General features: G+C 38.1%; 1 protein-coding gene across 1 annotated transcript; it reads right to left on the bottom strand.

The window, feature by feature from the left end:
* Positions 1–1,351: 1,351 nt before the first annotated feature.
* On the bottom strand, positions 1,352–18,006 carry LOC143319860 (uncharacterized). The gene is made up of 28 exons (XM_076729103.1): positions 17,833–18,006; positions 15,628–15,679; positions 15,353–15,397; positions 13,036–13,844; positions 12,506–12,570; positions 12,064–12,212; positions 11,865–11,930; positions 10,987–11,367; positions 10,545–10,750; positions 9,817–9,881; positions 9,376–9,524; positions 9,177–9,242; positions 8,701–9,039; positions 8,259–8,464; positions 7,607–7,671; positions 7,166–7,314; positions 6,974–7,039; positions 5,993–6,499; positions 5,686–5,879; positions 5,126–5,190; positions 4,665–4,816; positions 3,935–4,542; positions 3,467–3,531; positions 3,224–3,369; positions 2,611–3,110; positions 2,225–2,289; positions 1,988–2,130; positions 1,352–1,749 (listed from the first exon to the last, which is right to left on the bottom strand). Exons 2-28 carry the CDS (start codon positions 15,659–15,661, stop codon positions 1,646–1,648), a joined length of 5,409 nt encoding a protein of 1,802 aa, XP_076585218.1. The 5' UTR covers positions 15,662–15,679; positions 17,833–18,006; the 3' UTR covers positions 1,352–1,645.
* Between the last annotated feature and the right edge of the window lie 3,446 nt (positions 18,007–21,452).

Here is a 21,452-nt window from a genome sequence, read left to right as displayed (position 1 = left end):
AGCTTGCCTGTTTTAACATGCCCAAGTTAAACTTGTTCTTGTTCTCTGTACCTCATACACAGGCTGTGGTCACCATTCCAAAGATAACGCTGTTACTGCAGTCACAGGACCAAGCAGCAGCAAGTCAATTTCATATTTGCACGTTTGTATGCGGTAAAGGCTATACTCAAACAGTAGTGTAGTAGTTTATATTGGGACGTTATAGCAAACAAATGCATAGATGTTAGGTCAAAAATTGGTGCAAATGCCCAAGAAAAGATGAAAGTAAAGATGTTACAAACATCAGTGGGAATTGATAATTCAGTGATTGTAAGGACATTTGCATGAGCTGAGTCATGAATATTCCGGTTACTCTTTTCCCATGTGGGATTCAATTAGCAACCGTTTTCTGACAAAGGGATGTGTAAGGCATGATAGAATTGCACATGACGTGAAACAAATAGCAGAATCTTGCCAGGAAGAGCGTCTTCAAAACGTTCTCAGTTGACAAAAGGCCCAGGCTTCCTTCTGTTACTTTCATGTCCACATTGTGAACTATTCCCTTCCATTCCCCTGAAATCTGCTGTAAGTCTTTGCAATGATCAGAAACCTTGCTACAAATACAGTTAAAAATACGAAAAATTAAGTTTTAAAATGGCTCGGTACTAATTAGTTGTCACATAACTGATATACAGCCAACCCATGACCTATTGATATAAAAGGATTTCTTTTTTCTTTTTATCTATTTAAAAAAGAGACAAAAAGAAGAATTTGAAAAACCCATAAGGCCATTTTCAAAGATGCATATCTTTATTATTACCCCTTCTCAAGCATATACAAGAAGAATCAGTATTATATTTTATCTGTTAATTAAAATCTTAAATAATCTTTGTAAAAGTTATGATAGGACCTAGACACTTTTGTACTAGCATTCAGCAATCCACTTGCCAAACTACTCACTTGATACTGGATGATTCTGCAAAACCCAACATTATGTTCAATACCAATTTTTTCCCCCTACAGTATTGTTACATGGCACCTGTAGTGTTGTTAAGGTAACCCACCATAAACTGCATGTTGTTAAGTGGAGGTCATCTCCATGGTTATGTTTAAAAACTCCAGGCATAATATGAATCATTGTTTTCCAGCATCAAGATCATGTCACTTCAACAACCTGAGCTGCACACTTCTTCCATCATTTGCACTGAACAATGGCACTGGATGCAAATTGTGTCCTGCTGAATCTTACAATGCTTTTAATTGAAAATAAATATATAGTACATTATCCTCTAACATATGTATTGATATTTTTTTAAATGTTAACAATTCCACATGAAAAATTGCATAAAAAGAAGCATTTACAAAACAAGTAAACTGAATGGCAACTGCTACAAAAATGCCCGAAAAGTATAAAATGTAGTATGACAATCTTAATGATTAGTTCTTTAAATAAAATTTAAAAAGTGATTTTATCATCAAATGTTGAAAATACTGAGAAATTTTCTAAATTTTTGACACACAGTACACATCTTTTTACCACATGGTATTGTGTTGGTAAATTTCAAAATGCACACTTGTTATGTCATTTTTTTGTTGATTGGTACATTGCTCTTTCCACACTTGATAGCAGAGAAGAAGCAGTTGTCCAAGTCAGTGTATCTGCAACCTAAAAGTCTATCAGCATCTGTGCCACAGCCAGCAGTGTTAGTGAAAAGACTGCCAATAAGCCCATTGTGGGTCGAGGAGCACTGCTTGTTGTTGATGTTGACTCTGAAATATTACAAAAAGCATTGGCATTAGTCAGTAAAATTCTCTGGACTGAAAATAACTTCACAAGTTTAGAATGCAGGCTTAAAAGGAAACTTCATCCGAACGTTGAGCCTTTCATAATTAAAAAATATCAGAGAATTACAAATATGACATTGGAACATGCATTGAATATTTAATAGACAAATAAATGTAAACCATAAAATAGAAAGGTTTGACTTTGAAGTCTCTAATAACTTACCTGTAGAAACGCTGCCTGCTATAACTTTCAGGGTGCTGCTGTTTTCAAGTTCGCGGCTCAAATCTGCAGCTGCCTCGTTTGCTGCAGGAACTGAATTTTTATCATTGAACACGAGGGTCGCATCGGTAGCCACTGATCCACTCCTACAGTGTCAAAGAGAAAAAGCAACACTTTTTAAAAGCAAGTGGATGCCAAATGTTGAGCAAAAGTTAGTCAGTGATTGAAACTTAGTCTCACCTGAATGCGTCGATGATGCTGCGACTGAAGGTTGATCCATACAGCTTTATAGACACTCTGTTCAGCTGAAAGACAAATTCACTGTAATTTGCAATTACACACACAACAAATGGTAGCAAGCACCAATGAACAGCTCACCAAAAATGCCCAGTTCCCCTATTGTCCTGCAAGACAGGAGTATTGCTAAAGTTTGAAGAAAATGCAGATTGAGCCCAACTAGGATCTGGACTGACCCTCACCTTAGGGGCATTGCTAACTTGTAGCCAGTTAGACCAGAAAAAAAAACCCTTCCAATATAGTGCAATTACTACTGTTACATAGTAAAATGGCAATTTATTGCAGTAGAAGGTTTTTTTGTGAGAAGCACACTGTTACAGGCATCTTACCTCTTGAATGACTAGTTGAGCTAAAGCCTGAAACGCTGCTGAAGTTGGGCTGGAGAGATCTGTTGTAAATGTTCGGTCGAGACGAAATTTCAGGATAAGGGTTCCCTCAGTGGGTGAAGGAGGATTTGTTGATGCAGTGGTGGTGGATTGTGTAGTTGCAGTAGTTGTGGCAGTGGTGGTAGTAGATATTGCAGAAGTTGCAGCTGTCGTTGGGGCAGGTGTTGCAGTTGGAGCAGCAGTTGGAGCAGCTGTTGCAGTTGGAGCTGCAGTTGGAGCAGCTGTTGCAGTTGGAGCTGCAGTTGGAGCAGCTGTTGCAGTTGGAGCTGCAGTTGGAGCAGCTGTTGCAGTTGGAGCTGCAGTTGGGGTAGCTGTTGCAGTTGGAGCTGCAGTTGGGGCAGCTGTTGCAGTTGGAGCTGCAGTAGGGGTAGCTGTTGCAGTTGGAGCTGCAGTCGGGGCAGCTGTTGCTGTTGGAGCTGCAGTGGAAGCAGCAGTAGAAGAAGCTGCACCAGTAACAATAGTTTGTCAATTGATATGACATTATAGCATGCGCTGGCTTTGAATAGATTAATGAAGAGATTCATTAAGTTTAGTTTTTTTGTCTCTAATTACTTACTTGCACTAATGCTGCCTGGTATAATGTTCAGGGAGGAAGAGTTGCTCGTGAGTTCACTGCTGAGTTGAGAAGTTGCATTGCTTGCCGAAGGAACTGAGGTTTTATTGGTGAACACAAGGGTTGAGTTGACAACAACTGATCCATTCCTACAATGACAAAGAGAAATAAAAACAACACAGTTTAAAGGCAAGTGACTAGCAAATGTCCAGAAAAATCAAATCAGTGATTGAAATGTAGTCTTACATGAAATTGTTTACGATGCTGCGACTGAAGGATGATTCATACAGCTTTGTACCCACTTTGTTTAACTGAAAGACAACATTACTTTCATTTGCAATTTAATGGCATACAACAAATGCACAAGTTTTGTTCTGTTTTTGGTGTGGATTCTGCTATCTTAAATGTTTTTTTCTGCATGAAAAAAGAAATGGGGTATTTGAACAATAAAATTAGCTTTGTTGCTTCACAGTGACAGTTCTGTGGACAAATAAAATGACCAAATTTTGAATTCCATCAATGCAAGAATTTCAGCAACGTGAGTCTATTCAGTGTGCATGATGATCAGATTTATTTCCAAAAAGTAAAATTTGTTGAATATTTCACAGTTTCAGTGGTTTTAATTGCTGTGGTTTTATTTCAAACATTTCAAACAATTCTCACTGAGGGTTTTTGGAATAAAAAGCATGCTATTATAGTGCATGGGCATCTTACCTCTGTGACCACTTGTGCAGCTAAAGCTTGATACGCTGCTGAGGATGCATTGGCGAGATCTGATGTAAATGTTTGGTCGAGACTAAACTGAACACCCAGGGTTCCCTCATCGGACGTTGGAGGATTTGTTGATGCAGTGTTGGCTGAAGAAGCTGGTCCAGCAGTGGAAGTGGCTGTTGTTGTTGGAGCTGCAGTTGGGGCAGCTGTTGCAGTAGGAGCTGCTGTGGGGGTAGCTGTTGCCGTTTGAGCTGCAGTGGAAATAGCAGGAGAAGAAGAAGATGGTCCAGCAGTGGAAGTGGCTGTGACATTGGGAGCTGCTGTTGGGGCATCGGTTGTATTTGGACCAGTAGTGGAAGTGGCTGTGACATTGGGACCTGCTGTTGGGGCATCGGTTGTATTTGGACCAGTAGTGGAAGTGGCTGTGACATTGGGACCTGCAGTTGGGGCAGATGTAGCAGCAGTTGGAGCAGCTGTACTATTAGGAGGTGCAGTCGGAGTGGCTGTAACATTGGGAGCTGCTGTCGAGGCAGCAGTTGGAGTAGCTGTAGCAGCTGAGGTGATGGGTGTAGCCGTAACAGATGTAGGTGCTGATGTTGATAGACCAATTTCTGTAACAACAAAATTCAGATTGGTGTTGCATTTGCAGGAACTTTGGGAGCAGTAATAAGTGCTGTCCTTCATACTGCATTTCATAATAATGACAAAGCAAGAAATATTAAACAACTCTTACTTGCTGCAACAACGCCTGATGCATTTGCTAGAATGGAGACGCTGGAACCGTTCGACGCTGCCTCCACCAGAACATCTGCTGCAGCACTAGGTTCTGGCACTGAGCTGGTGCTATTAAATATCAGCTCAGAGTCTACCACAACTGAACCTGCACTGTAAGAGAAATTATTGTTATCATAATTAGTCTTGTTTGTTTGTTGTGACACCCCAAAATCAAATGATGATATATTAATTTTTTCATCATTATTGATTAAGTAAATGAACAATCAGATTTGAAAAAACACATTTTCAAATGCACCCATGGCCAAAAAACAACAGTGCTTCGAAAGATTGAGACAAGGACAGCTTATATTGAATGATGACTGAATTCCAACAGTGCACAGTGCTATGTGCAGAGCTTTAATATAAAAAATGTATTATTTTGCTTCTCAAATGTTGCATAAAGAGAGTAATGTCACATACCTGAAAGAGATGACAACAGATCTAATGAAATTGCTTCCAAATCTGTCTGCATAGAGGGCATCAAGCTGGAGAAATGAAATTGACAAACAGTTAAAATTACATCTAAAAATAAGGATGAGAGTTATGAGAGAATTTCCATTACTACACTATTACATGATTTTTATTATTCATCCTCCAGTTATACTTCAAAGCTGCATAATCCATGTATTCACGTTCCATCTGAATACTCATTGGTTTTATATCATACTGTACCCAAACAGTCACAGATTCGCGCAACTATGGCTAGCCTACTTTTTCAAGTTTACCACTTGAAAATTAATGCAACAGGCTTATACAATAGTGCTGCAATAGAGGTTGGAGAAGTTTCTCTTGTTGATCAGAGAGAACTGTTCTTCCCATGTGCAACAGTGCAACCAGTGTAACAAAAATGATTTCAAACTGTTCTGTGTGAAGGATGAACGTCTTAACAGTCACTAGATTTTGGATTGCATATACTATAATATAACCCCTCACTTGGCCAGTACAAAACTAAGGATAGTAAGAAATGTCACTGTACTTACTGCTGCTTCTATTTTGTTTGCTAAATCCTTGAACGCTGCAGACAACCTGTCTCCAAGCTCTGGGGTAAAGGTTTGGTCCAGCCTAAATCCCAACCCGATCTTTGAATCAGCTGGGGCATCAGTTGTAGCTGTAGCACCAGTTGTGGTAAGTGGTTGTGCTGATGTCCCATTTACTGGTGGGGAGGTTACAGTACCTAGAAGTATATTAATATTAACTGGCATCAAATTGTACAAGTTGCAATTATGTAAGTTTCATCAATTGCATCAGCTAGCAGTGATGTACTGAGTGTTGGAGACTTTGCATTACCTGGCGTTGACACAGTGGACATTGGTTGGACTGAGGTTGTGTTGAGTGGTGATGAAGTCATGTTAACTGGTGGGGTGGTTGGGTTGACCAATGGAGAGGTCAGGTTGGCAGGTTGTGAGGTCAGGCTGATGGGTGGTGAGGTCATGTTAACATGTGGTGAGGTCATGTTGACCGGTGGTGAGGTTGGGTTGACCGGTGGTGAGGTTGAATTCTCTGGTGGTGAGGTTGGGTTGACTGATGGTGAGGTTGAGTTTTCTGGTGGTGAGGTTGGGTTGACTGATGGTGAGGTTGAGTTTTCTGGTGGTGAAGTTGGGTTGACTGATGGTGAGGTTGAGTTTTCTGGTGGTGAGGTTGGGTTGACTGATGGTGAGGTTGAGTTTTCTGGTGGTGAGGTTGGGTTGACTGATGGTGAGGTTGAGTTTTCTGGTGGTGAGGTTGGGCTGACTGATGGTGAGGTTGAGTTTTCTGGTGGTGAGGTTGGGCTGACTGATGGTGAGGTTGAGTTTTCTGGTGGTGAGGTTAAATGTGGAAAAATTCATTGAATGTTTGAATTATCTATTATCTATTTTCCTTTTTTCATTTGAAATGACAACTCGAAATATTTGAAGTGAGGTGTTTGCACGCCCCAAACAATTAAAACGATATACAATTTGTTACAAATGTTATTACATTGCTTAATGTCTTAAAGATTAAGTCCTTAAGGATTATATATATTTTTTATGTTGTGCGCCCAATAGAATAACTTGTGGACACAAGATAATAACTTGTTAGCACAAGCCAGAGCCATATTTGCAATAATCTCTTGCAAACAATTTATTAAAGTTTTTTTATGCACAAGATAATATGTTGTGTGTGCACAGGATAATATCATGTGTGAACATGATAACATGTCTGTGCAAGATGAAACAACATCTTTCAGGACTTTGGAGACTCTATATTAAAGAAAGATTGCAAAAAAGGGGGAAAAGTATGTTTTTCTACCTGGTGAAGGAGTTGTACTTGGTGAAGTTGAAGGTGTAGCAGGAGCTTCGGTTGGTGTCTGCACAACTAAAAATTTAAGTTTAAACACATCAGAAGTCAGCTATTTTGTTAGGGCAAATATATTGTATGTTTTGGATATGTACTGGATGTTAAAAACATTTCCAAAGTCAGGGAGGAATCAAACCAACTTACTAGTCGCAGTTATAGATGATGTGTTGACAGGCAGGGAAAAGTTTGAGCTGGAAGCAGCCTCTACCAAAGTTTCAGCTACTGAACTGGCATTTGGCAGTGTGTTTACCTCATTGAACATCAGCTCAACATTTGCAACAATGGATCCTTGGCTGTAACAGGATTAAATTTTACAAAATTATCAATTAATCATTGAATGCTGTACACTGATTTGGCTAATGTTGTAACTGTAGTCTCATGACAAGTATGACTATTTTTAGATGAAAGGACAAATCAAATTCATTGATGTAATCTAAACGCTGTCCTTTCTCATTTACAACAGCGTAAAGCATCCAGTAATCTACATATAAAAATAAGGCACAGCAGTCATTATAAATAACTGTCTTTTTCAAGCTGAGACAAATACATTTTTGAAAATGTAATAGAAGAAGCAAAGTTGCATACCTGAAGCTGTTGACAACAGTTCGATTGAAACTAGGTCCAAATTTGTCAGAATAAACCTTGTCGAGCTGTGGAGGTATTTTATAAAACAAAGGAAAAAAAGTCAGAATACAATACAATAAGTACCAAGAAAGTTGATATTGTGCCTCAACTATTTCATCTTTGCTCTGTGCTCTCTTTTTAATTTCATGTTCATTCATGTGTGGTCATTATTGTCTGAAAAGAAGTTGTATTTCTCCTCTTCAATCATTTGTTTGTGGCATTTACCATGTTTTCACTTCAAAAATGCATGTAGGTCACATGTGAAAACTCACATCTCTAAATATGCTGTCTTACCTCCATCTCAAACTTGAGCATTGAAAATGTAATCCCATGCGTTGCACATATGTATGTGCATTGTTCTTAGTTATGTATAATATATTTATATTGACCTATATTTTGTTACTGGCTACAATGTGTGGACAACTCAGTCCCTCGACAAGAATCTAAGGTTCATCTAATTTGAGAATCTTGTTTAAATTCTTGAAGAAAGCAACATCTTTTGAAGTTCTGTCATCTAAACTTTTCATGCATGATTTGGAATCTGATTGTGGAAAAATACAAAAAAATAAAATATTAAAAATTAAATAAAGGAATAGAATATATGTGAACTTACAGCTGTGGTTACTTTGTCTTCTAACTCCTTGAACGCTGCTGTGGATGGGTCGTTAAGTTCTGGTGTAAAAGTGTCTTGCAACTTAAATCCCAACTCAATTTTTGGCTTGGGTGGTGGGGCAGCTGTTGTGGTTGTATCTGGAGCACCAATAGTTGTGATTCTTGGCGTGACTGATGTCATAGTTACAGGGGGGGAGCTTGCATTACCTAAAAAAGGAATTCAATATTTATTGACAATCAATATCTCATTAGAGTAAGTCAAGCTGCATGAACAAATTGCACTCAGTCCTAGCAATGTCACAAACACAGATATTGTAGCTCCATTTTTGGGTCTATCAGTCATTTTAGCAAGAAAATTGCAGTATTTCATTGACTGTTGGTGAAGCTGTCAAAATTATAATGAAAATCAAATGATGCATTGATTATAGGAGAGGTTGCATTACCTGGCAATGGCATTGTGGTAACTGGTAGTGGTGAGGTTGGGTTGACTGGTGGTGAAGTCATGTTGACTGGTAGCGAGGTTGGATTGACTAGTGTTGAAGTCATGTTGACTGGTGGTGATGATGGGTTGACTGGTGGTGAGGTCATGTTGACTGTTGGTGAGGTCATGTTGACTGGTGGTGAAGTTGGGTTGACCAATGGTGAGGTTGCATTATCTGGTAGAGAGGTTGGGTTGACTGATGGTGAGGTTGCATTATCTGGTAGAGAGGTTGGGTTGACTGATGGTGAGGTTGCATTATCTGGTAGTGAGGTTGGGTTGACTGATGGTGATGTAGGGTTATCTGGTGATAAGAATAAATGTGGAGAAATTCATTGAATCTATGAATTACATGGATTTATTTTCCTTTTTTTTTCTGGTTCTATATTAAAGAGAATTAAAAAAAAAAAAAAAAAGTGGCGGGGGGGTATGTTTTACTACCTGGTGAAGGAGTTGTACTTGGTGAAGTTGAAGGTGTAGCAGGAGCTTCAGTTGGTGTCTCCACAACTAAAAATTTAAGTTTAAACACATCGGCAATCAGAAGTCAGTTATTTTGTTAAGGCAAATATATTGTATGTTTTGGATATGTACTGGATGTTAAAAACATTTCCAAAGTCAGGGAGGAATCAAACCAACTTACCAGTCGCAGTTATAGATGATGTGTTGACAGGCAGGGAAAAGTTTGAGCTGGAAACAGCCTCTACCAAAGTTTCAGCTACTGAACTGGCATTTGGCAGTGTGTTTACCTCATTGAACATCAGCTCAACGTTTGCAACAATTGATCCTTGGCTGTAACAGGATTAATTTTTACAAAATTATCAATTAATCATTGAATGCTGTACACTGATTTGGCTAATGTTGTAACTGTAGTCTCATGACAAGTATGACTATTTTTAGATGAAAGGACAAATCAAATCCATTGATGTAATCTAAACGCTGTCCTTTCTCATTTACAACAGCGTAAAGCTTCCAGTAATCTACATATAAAAGTAAGGCACAGCAGTCATTATAAATAACTGTCTTTTTCAAGCTGAGACAAATACATTTTTGAAAATGTAATAGAAGAAGCAAAGTTGCATACCTGAAGCTGTTGACAACAGTTCGATTGAAACTAGGTCCAAATTTGTCAGAATAAACCTTGTCGAGCTGTGGAGGTATTTTATAAAACAAAGGAAAAAAGTCAGAATACAATACAGTAAGTACCAAGAAAGTTGATATTATGCCTCAACTATTTCATCTTTGCTCTGTGCACTCTTTTTAACTTCATGTTCATTCATGCGTGGTCATTATTGTCTGAAAAGAAGTTGTATTTCTCCTCTTCAAACAGAACAATCATTTGTTTGTGGCATTTACCATGTTTTCACTTCAAAAATGCATGTAGGTCACATGTGAAAACTCACATCTCTAAATATGCTGTCCTACCTCCATCTCAAACTTGAGCATTGAAAATATAATGCCATGTGTTACACATATGTATGTGCATTGTTCTTAGTTTATATATATATATGCAACTTAAATCCCATATATATATATATATATATATATACACACACACACACACACACACACACACACACACACACACACACACACATATTGACCTATATTTTGTTACTGGCTACAATGTGTGGACAACTCAGTCCCTCTACAAAAATCAAAGTTTCATGTAATTTGAGAATCTTGTTTAAATTCTTGAAGAAAGCAACATCTTTTGAAGTTCTGTCATCTAAACTTTTCATGCATGATTTGGAATCTGATTGTGGAAAAATGCAAAAAAAAAAAAAAGGAATAGAATATATGTGAACTTACAGCTGTGGTTACTTTGTCTTCTAACTCCTTGAACGCTGGTGTGGATGGGTCGTTAAGTGCTGGTGTAAAAGTGTCTTGCAACTTAAATCCCAACTCAATTTTTGGCTTGGGTGGTGGGGCAGCTGTTGTGGTTGTATCTGGAGCACCAATAGTTGTGATTCTTGGCGTGACTGATGTCATAGTTACAGGGGGGGAGCTTGCATTACCTAAAAAAGGAATTCAATATTTATTGACAATCAATATCTCATTAGAGTAAGTCAAGCTGCATGAACAAATTGCACTCAGTCCTAGCAATGTCACAAGCACAGATATTGTAGCTCCATTTTTGAGTCTATCAGTCATTTTAGCAAGAAAATTGCAGTATTTCATTGACTGTTGGTGAAGCTGTCAAAATTATAATGAAAATCAAATGATGCATTGATTATAGGAGAGGTTGCATTACCTGGCAATGGCATTGTGGTAACTGGTAGTGGTGAGGTTGGGTTGACTGGTGGTGAAGTCATGTTGACTGGTAGCGAGGTTGGATTGACTAGTGTTGAAGTCATGTTGACTGGTGGTGATGATGGGTTGACTGGTGGTGAGGTCATGTTGACTGTTGGTGAGGTCATGTTGACTGGTGGTGAAGTTGGGTTGACCAATGGTGAGGTTGCATTATCTGGTAGAGAGGTTGGGTTGACTGATGGTGAGGTTGCATTATCTGGTAGAGAGGTTGGGTTGACTGATGGTGAGGTTGCATTATCTGGTAGAGAGGTTGGGTTGACTGATGGTGAGGTTGCATTATCTGGTAGTGAGGTTGGGTTGACTGATGGTGATGTAGGGTTATCTGGTGATAAGAATAAATGTGGAGAAATTCATTGAATCTATGAATTACATGGATTTATTTTCCTTTTTTTTTTCTTCACTTGAAATGACAACTCAAATCATTTGAAGTGAGGTGTTTCAACTCCCAAACAATTAAAAGGCTATTGAAATAAAATGACAGAATTATGTTATTATTATACACATTATTTAATGTACAAAGTCCTTAAAGATTATATATATACTTTTTATTTTGTGTTTTGTGCACTCAATAGAATTGTGGACACAAGATAATAACTTGTTTACACAAGCCAGAGCTGTATGTGCAGTTATCTTTTGCAAACAATTTATTAATGTGTGGGCACAAAGTAATATGTTATGTGTGCGAGGATAGTATCTTGTCTGAACATGATAATAACTTGTCTGTACAAGATAAAACAATGTTTTTCCGGACTTTGGAGGTTCTATATTAAAGAGAATTAAAAAAAAAAAAAAAAGCGGCAGGGGGGTATGTTTTACTACCTGGTGAAGGAGTTGTACTTGGTGAAGTTGAAGGTGTAGCAGGAGCTTCAGTTGGTGTCTCCACAACTAAAAATTTAAGTTTAAACACATCGGCAATCAGAAGTCAGTTATTTTGTTAAGGCAAATATATTGTATGTTTTGGATATGTACTGGATGTTAAAAACATTTCCAAAGTCAGGGAGGAATCAAACCAACTTACCAGTCGCAGTTATAGATGTTGTGTTGACAGGCAGGGAAAAGTTTGAGCTGGAAACAGCCTCTACCAAAGTTTCAGCTACTGAACTGGCATTTGGCAGTGTGTTTACCTCATTGAATATCAGCTCAACGTTTGCAACAATTGATCCTTGGCTGTAACAGGATTAATTTTTTACAAAATTATCAATTAATCATTGAATGCTGTACACTGATTTGGCTAATGTTGTAACTGTAGTCTCATGACAAGTATGACTATTTTTAGATGAAAGGACAAATCAAATTCATTGATGTAATCTAAACGCTGTCCTTTCTCATTTACAACAGCGTAAAGCATCCAGTAATCTACATATAAAAGTAAGGCACAGCAGTCATTATAAATAACTGTCTTTTTCAAGCTGAGACAAATACATTTTTGAAAATGTAATAGAAGAAGCAAAGTTGCATACCTGAAGCTGTTGACAACAGTTCGATTGAAACTAGGTCCAAATTTGACAGAATAAACCTTGTCGAGCTGTGGAGGTAAAAGTCAGAATACAATACAATAAGTACCAAGAAAGTTGATATTATGCCTCAACTATTTCATCTTTGCTCTGTGCTCTCTTTTTAATTTCATGTTCATTCATGTGTGGTCATTATTGTCTGAAAAGAAGTTGTATTTCTCCTCTTCAAACAGAACAATCATTGATATCACTGATATATATATATATATATATATATATATACACACACACACACACACACACACACACATATTGACCTATATTTTGTTACTGGCTACAATGTGTGGACAACTCAGTCCCTCTACAAGAATCAAAGTTTCATGTAATTTGAGAATCTTGTTTAAATTCTTGAAGAAAGCAACACCTTTTGAAGTTCTGTCATCTAAACTTTTCATGCATGATTTGGAATCTGATTGTGGAAAAATGCAAAAGAAAAAAAAAAAAAAAAAAAAGGAATAGAATATATGTGAACTTACAGCTGTGGTTACTTTGCCTTCTAACTCCTTGAACGCTGGTGTGGATGGGTCGTTAAGTGCTGGTGTAAAGGTGTCTTGCAACTTAAATCCCAACTCAATTTTTGGCTTGGGTGGTGGGGCAGCTGTTGTGGTTGTATCTGGAGCACTTGGGGTGACTGGTTGTTGTGAGGTTGGGTTGACTGGTGGTGAGGTCATGTTCACTGATGGTGATGTTGGGTTGACTGGTGGTGAAGTCATGTTGACTGATGGTGATGTTGGGTTGAATGTTGGTGAGGTCAAGTTCACTGATGGTGATGTTGGATCAAATGGCGGTGAAGTCATGTTGACTGATGGTGATGTTGAGTTGATTGTTGGTGAGGTCATGTTGACCGAGGGTGTTGTTGAGTTGATTGGTGGTGAGGTCATGTTGACCGATGGTGATGTTGAGTTGATTGGTGGTGAGGTCATGTTGACCGATGGTGATGTTGAGTTGATTGGTGGTGAGGTCATGTTGACCGATGGTGATGTTGAGTTGATTGGTGGTGAGGTCATGTTGACCGATGGTGATGTTGAGTTGACTGGTGGTGAGGTCATGTTGACCGATGGTGATGTTGAGTTGATTGGTGGTGAGGTCATGTTGACCGATGGTGATGTTGAGTTGATTGGTGGTGAGGTCATGTTGACCGATGGTGATGTTGAGTTGATTGGTGGTGAGGTCATGTTGACCGATGGTGATGTTGAGTTGATTGGTGGTGAGGTCATGTTGACCGATGGTGATGTTGAGTTGATTGGTGGTGAGGTCATGTTGACTGATGGTGGGGTTGTGTCAACTGCAAATGAAAATGTTAATGAAAAGAGTAAAACCACATGAACGTTTCATTTTTCAGTGCAGCTAATTAAGCTTTATAACATCTTGTCATTGTTGATGTATTTTTACTATTCCAGAGGTTAGTTTAAGGTGGAGCAGTGCATATCATTGTAAAAATACTAAACAGTTTTGTTACTGTGAGGATGAAATCAACGTTCTCCATCAGTAAGAGATTATGCTCTTTCATTGTTTGTCTTTCTTTTTGTTCTTCTTTCTTTCTTTCTTTCTTTCTTTCTTTTGTAAAGTGCTTTTTCCAAAAGCAGCCAAAACTGTACTTTTCTATTGGGATCTGAAAACTCTGTATACTCCTGAATTATAAGACATAAAATGACTAAAAATTACATTATCATGACAGGCAGGACAAGGCAAATAAAGTTAATTTACTATAAAACATCTTTCATCGACAAAGGTCATTCAAAATACTTTACATAATAAATGAAAAAATCAGAAACACTCATTGTGTGAGGTCATGTTGACATCTAACATGACAAATTAAGTTGGATTTGTCATTACATTTTGGTGAATAAACTGGCAACTTTACATATTTCTTACAGTCAAAAAGAAAAAAAGAAAAAAAGAAAAAAACATGAAAAGACCAAAAGCAGCAATTTGCTAGCCATTTTCTCAATACTCTTCCTCATACTTGGAACTCAGCTCCAAACTCTATCAAAGGGGTTAAATGATATGTATCTTTGAAAACAGGTGACTATTATACATATACTTTCACTCTTAACAAAGTAACTCCAAAAAGTATTTTTGAAAGACAGTTGGGTGCTGAACCATAGTAAATTGCATGTTCTAATTTTTGGTAACTGATAATTATTGTTGTATTTCCCTACAAATCATTTAAAATTTTCCCCTAAAAAGTAGTATGGGCTGTTACCCATACGATCAAGCAAAAATTCAGAAATTCATCTCTACTAAATTTATGCACTAATTACTTAATTTAATATTTTAATATTGAAGCGCTACAAACAACAACATACTCTTCTGCAGACAAAGAAAATCCATCGAAAATAGGACAGATTTTTAGAACCATGTACTACAATGTTCAAAAATGTAAGTAGTATCAATATAACATGTATTAAAAATACGGTGTCACAGAGTGTCTCTGTGGGTCCAGAGGTTGTAAGTTTGAGCTTGCTGAGCTCTTATTACTATTGAGCTCAGCAGTGACTGTCAGTAGTTTTTACCAAGGTGATTTAGATCAACCTAAACAAAAGTATTTCTCAATCTCAACATCCTGGTTATGTAATGTGAACTATTTAATAATGAAAGTATTTGGTTTGGTTTGGACAAAATTGCTAACTCCACCTGCTGCACTTGATAACAGGTCAGTAAAGATAACTCATAGCTCACATGCGGCACCATGTGAATACATTGCCTTTACCCTATATTTCGCTGCACATTTAATTTTACCCACTTGTTCTTGTTGTCTTAAAAGAATGCAAAGAAGTATCATAGTTTTACCTGTTGTCGCATTAGCAGTTGTAGCTGACGTTGTTGCCACTTGTCCTGTAGGAAACAATGTCACAATGATCAGATCTGTATTTAGTCCACTTCAAAACAATGTTATTTTTGTAAGTATTATAAATGACAGTGTCCCTTCATCTTCTCCATTCTCCATTCTCTCTCTCTCTCTCTCTCTCTCTCTCTCTCTCTCTCTCTCTCACACACACACACACACACACACACACACACACACACACACACACACACACAGAAGCATGCACCCAAACAAATACCTGCTAATAGCAGGAGGAATATGAGGGATTCCATCCTCTTTGTGTGTGGTTCCTGTGAAATATTAAGAAGTCATCATTAATACATTTCAAGTACATTTCCACATGCAGAACACATGCGCACACAAATGCCCATTCTAATATACACTCAGTTCATTAGGTACTCTTAGCTGAAACTAATGCAGTCTAACAATAAATCCTACCATTGTGACGGTTATGCTGTTCAGTTCTTGTTGAAACTGATTAAGAAGTGTTGATTAAAACTTTTGGACAGTTTGGAGGTGGCAGCTTATAGTGTTGTTTAATTGCACTGTATTATACTGAGAGATACTTTTAAGATTTTGCCCACCCCTTTTCTATCACTAATGATACTAAAGAGTAAAAACACCAACAGTTTCAATAAAAACTGAACATTACATTCCTGAAGGCAGGGTTTATTGCATGACTGATGTGATAGCTTGCTTTACTTTTAGCTCTACTATGCGTACCAATGGGCAAACAACTCAACTTCAAATATAGCCACAAGTGAAAACATGTACCCAGATTTATGACTTTTGACAAATTGTTAACAAGATATGGCCATTTTTCTGCAAAGCCAGGCTGTCTTGTAGAGCACACTGAGCTGGACGTGTGTCCAATTCCAAGTCAGTTGGACTTATGGTGTGATTGGTGTGGCCTTTCCAAAATTTAATTTTTGGACACTAATTACAGTGCCAGCATCTGGCTCTGTTCTGTTTTTTGAACCCTAATAACAGAACAAGAATGCTTCGGCCTTATTCAGCTCTGGTTGCCCCAGTCGTCAATCCTCTGCCTCTGTGTGGCAGTGACTCATGATTTAACAGACGCTTAAAGGAGATAAAACACACTCTGCCCACACTTTGACTGTGAGACATACTGAATCAGATATGCGAACATTCTGGAGAGACAAGTTTTGGGTAACTTGGACAAAGTAGTGTCACAACTCTACTGGCACTATTCAAGATTCTAACCGTGGGTGTAGACTACTCAAGAATTTCATCTTCTTAGACTTGGTTATCAAAGCTAGACTCCACTAAAAAGAGCAGTTAATTTTGCTTGCACACTTTAGAGGCATATATAAGCTTTGTCAACAGCTAAGCCTGTTGTTCACTACATTTTATATAGGCCCAAATGAGAAATAAGAGTCTGTCAGGTATCAAACCTTATTTGTCATATCACGCTGATATTCTGCTCGGTAGAGAATGACTGAATGACAAATAATGGTCAAGACAAGACCCAAGACAATTATCAAGAGCCAAGATAATTAAGAGAAATTATGCTGTCTTGATTGGATTGTGATCTGGGGTCTGCCACATCAGGACTTTTGTTATAATCTCATAATTATGCAGTTGTGTGGTTATTGATACCAGACATAAAAAACTCATGGTGAAGTATTGACTTGTTTAAGCCATGAGTGATCGAGTGTCTGTGACAAACTGAATTTGTGTGTGTATTTGTAACAGATACATTTCTCGGCTTACATATTTTCTCCAATTAGAAGCCATCTTTACATTTCCACATATTTAAATAGAGGTGTATGATTAACAAATACAGCAACATGGTGTAAGTAATTGAAATTCCAATTAGGCAATCTTAGCTGCTACAGTACAGTTTTGCTCAGTATGATCATTATATCCAGCGGACAGAGCACAGTTCATAGGGCAGCCACACCCTGACAAGCCAGGCATTGCAATTTATCAGTCTTAAGGCTATTCTGTATGTTGACCTGTCACATCCTTCAGAATAATATGCATTCCTTTTATTATTGCCACATTTGACAGCCTTTTATGACGGCAGGATCTGGTATAATGGCACAATTGAAATCAAAGTTGTGCCTGAGCAAAAATCTGAAATCAATAATATATATATATAATTTAAAAGCAGCACCCATAGAAAGGACAAGCATAGATTGCAGAAATTCTGATTAGAATTCCTAAAAATCACACAATTCAAATAACAGCTGCAAAACATGGCACAGAAAACCACCATTTCAAATGTAACGTGTGCATGTATGTACCAACCCTAAAAAAATGATTTGATGAAATTGAAATTAAATGTAATTGCAAAATCTGAGTACAGTAAATTAGTGGATGTAAAGTAGACATCAGTAATACAAAGCTATGTCTAATAGTCATATTTTAAATGCATAGTTGGAAACAGCCATGCCAATATAAATATTTGCTTCCTTACCCCAATGGAGTCCCAAGTCCAACTGTGCAGCAGTTCTGTTATGTTCACAGCAATGAATCAATGAATGGTTCAAGCTGAAACCTAAGAGGGCACCAGACACCTTCGCTTCTTGAGTCAAAAGATGGAAGTGAAGGCTTCGATTCAGTGAGCGAGGTTTTTGTCAGTGAGTTGAGAAATTCTTGCTTTTTTAAGCATAACTGACACAACTTGCAGGACTTGTTCTGCTGTACATCATTTCCTTTTGAAAACGATGAAGCAGGGCTCAGGGCACAATGTAAAAAGGTGTGGAGGGTTGAGAGATTAAGATACAATGCAGTGTGAGTAATCAAAGCATCCTTGCTATTTCAAACATGTACAACATGTCACAATGGACACGGGACACTTGAGGTTGCCAGCAAGATGAGTTGGCATCAATTAATTGTCTCTGGTCCCTTACCAGGGGAGGCAGTGATGAGGTTCACAGTGAGATTAACAGTCAATGAACCCCTTGCTGGTGTGTCGTTGTAAGGACAGAGTGTTGGTTTTGTGGATAACTGGCTTTCTCTCTGGGGGTGCTGAGCGGGAAGGAATATATATACTGTATATGGGAATATATACAGGTGTTTAAAGCAAGTTTGAAATAATAGGTGATTAGAGAGCCTGCAAGGTTTAGATTTAGTGCGAATGTGGAGTCTACTAACTTAGTTAATATATGCAGCCAGGCAAATAGTGCATGCTGTGCAGCATTTGATGCCATAGATCATAGCACACTGCCAGACGGGCTTGAAAGCCAGTTTGGTATTTCTGGCCTGGCTTTGTCAAAGTCCTACCTATCCGAAGGAAAACAGTGTGTTTCCTCAGGAGAACATCAGGGCTCTGTTTTTAGCCATTTGTCTCTCAGCATATTTCACCTCTTGGCCACATGACATGAAGTTATGGATAAATTTCCACTGCTATGCTGACGATACTCAGCTGGATGTTCACATAAAGGCAGATGACGATTCTCAAATTACTTATTTAGATGTCTGCTTGTCTGTGGTGAAAACTGGATGTCATATAATTTCCTGCTTCTAAAATCTGATAATACTGATACGCTGCTCAGTGGCCCAGTAACTCTAAACCACTGTGTTTTCTCAGAGTTTCACAGCCAAGATTCTTACATTTGATCTTACTGTCTATTTTGATCAGCACATTAAACACTGCACTCTCTAACTTCTGTTGTTTTTGTTTGTGTTCTCCACAAGCTGCCAAGCTGTCTCTCTCTCTCTCTCTCTCTCTTGAACATGGACCGAAAGGAGAAACGCTTGACAGACAGGAAGAGAGAGACAAATCTCTCTTCCTGGTTGGACAGACATGGAACTGGTGTCATATTACAGAATTTATAGTTATGAGCAAAAACAAAACAAACACTGGTTGAACACCTTGACCGTGGCATCTGGATGAAGCACAGACAGACGCCATGAAACAAATCAGCACACAATTCTGCAAAGAAAATGGAATGAGAGAGAGAGAACGGTGGAGGAGACAGTCAGCAGGCAGACAAGTCAAAGCTTTTTCAGGACAGTGTAAACATATTTAAGTAAAAGAAGACTCAGTCGTTCGCGTGATTGTATGAAGAATATTCCTGCATGGACTCAGGAATACTTTGTAAAACCGCTGTCAGTGAACACAGTTCATTTGTTTCTTTGTGTTTTATTTAAGTTTTACACCTCATCCCAACTTATCAGGGCTGTACAATCAACACTTCCCAGTGGACCAAACACAAAACCATCAAATCACTCTTACTGGGCAATATCAACATTCCCTATGTACAATAATGTGAATTCAACCTCTGTTTGTTTTATTTATTATATTGTTTAGTTATTTATCATATCTTGCTTTTTTCTCCCACACATGCATAATGCAATCTTCTGTAGACTAAAACATATTTAATGTAGCATGTAAACGACCCAAAATAATATAATTTGAATAAAACTGTTCTTTTTATGTTTTCTCTGATATTGACATGTATTGAGCCAAACGAATGAATAAATGAAATGAATGTCAGATAAAGCCTCATCTCGAAAAGCTATTCGTAATTTACATAACAGACAGCCTTAATGGACACCTTTCGTTCCACAGCATTAGAGCGCTTGTACAGCCTCTATTTCCTTCTCTCTCTGTCACTGCTCTGTGCCTCTAGTTTTTCTCCTCTTTGAAGTTCTCTTCTAAAGTTGCTCAGTTGTCCCCCTGGATCCACAGGGATCCATACGTTTTATCATCTACATGTATCAGAAATTTTGTCATCATAATCTGTATATACTGTGATTTTATTAGCGTGTTCTGTACACACAACAGTTATTGCATGACAGTCTGTACACTTTACAGACTGTAAAGCCACCAAATTGGCCAAATTGTAATTTGTGATTTTGGGCTATATAAATCAAATATGACTTGACTTGACGATGTAGTCTCCAACAAAATGATCACCACAGCATCAGCTGGTTCATCCAAGAGCATGAGCTCGGTCAGGAAGACTGCTTCATCCTTTCACAGTCATCTAATACATCTATTTCTCCATCTAAGCAATGCCACGCAGCTGTTGTGGGTTTTTTCCCCCTTGTTTTGATTTGTTTTAGTTCAAAATTTAGCACTGTCCTGGTTTGGACTGTCTATCTACAAATGACATACTAATTTCGATTAAGCCAATCCCTCATCAGGCTGCTCTTTATCAATTAATTAATTGATAAAGTAATTATTATTTGCAGCTGTCTCAGGTTGTCAGCTGCTTTGTACTGTACAGCTGGACTTAAAGCATCAAGTCCTTAATTTTGTCAACTGACGCAGACACACAATCACACACACAATATTAAATCACAAGACTAGACAAACATAAACGTAACTAATTTTAGACCTGCATTCCATGGTAACTTAACTGTAACGGTAGGACAATATGGGTTTGACACACTGTCATGTCTGCCATGACGTAAACGATGAAAAAAGGAGCAAGCAGCGATTTACACTGTTGATGTCTTGGCATGCCATTTTTTCCACTGTACTTAGTGACAGCAACTGTCTGCCTTGTTATTTGAAGAGATTTGAAGAGAGACACAGATTATTATGCTATCATTCTAATTATAAGAGGATATGCTGGTTTTATTAATGAGCAATGAGTCATTTACTGTATGTGGCGTCCTCTCTGGTTTAAGGTACCCGCCTCTCAGTCAGCCAACAAAGACACACAGCTTTCAGTGCTGCATTTTTGGCTAGGAAGTTTAGATTGGCGGTGTGATGCTCTTTTGTCTTGCACAACTCCTCAAAGGTGTGTTCGTTGTGAAGACAAACACACAGAAGAAACACCTGCGTCAGTTCCACAAGTATGCAGCCATTTGCAACAACAACAGATGAAGAAAAATGCTCTGATAAGATTTATTTTTGGACCTTGGGGATGATTAGCGCGCTGCACAGTGGGTACAATATCTGCAAAGTGCGCAGTTATCATATGTTTAGCACTCTACAGGTATATTACAACATAATACCATATTTTGATACTGCAAGCTAAATTAGAGGATAAACTATGTCTTAATAATATTCTCATGTTCTGATTCTTGACGTTGGAAATAGTAGTAGTAGCTATCGTTTACCAGAGCTTACAACCAAAT

Source organism: Chaetodon auriga, chromosome 4 (assembly GCF_051107435.1).
Source record: "Chaetodon auriga isolate fChaAug3 chromosome 4, fChaAug3.hap1, whole genome shotgun sequence".
Classification (NCBI taxonomy): Eukaryota; Metazoa; Chordata; class Actinopteri; order Chaetodontiformes; family Chaetodontidae; genus Chaetodon; species Chaetodon auriga.
Note: the sequence above shows the minus strand (reverse complement) of the source record. Positions and strands in the feature narration are given on the sequence as shown.

Coding starts and splice junctions, on each gene's coding strand:
- LOC143319860 (XM_076729103.1), bottom strand. CDS start 15,661: ATGGAATCCCTCATATTCCTCCTGCTATTAGCAG. Junction 13,845..15,352: donor AACTGCTAATGCGACAACAG/GTAAAACTATGA, acceptor TTTCATTTGCAG/TTGACACAACCCCACCATCA. Junction 5,191..5,685: donor CAAACAAAATAGAAGCAGCA/GTAAGTACAGTG, acceptor TCATTTCTCCAG/CTTGATGCCCTCTATGCAGA.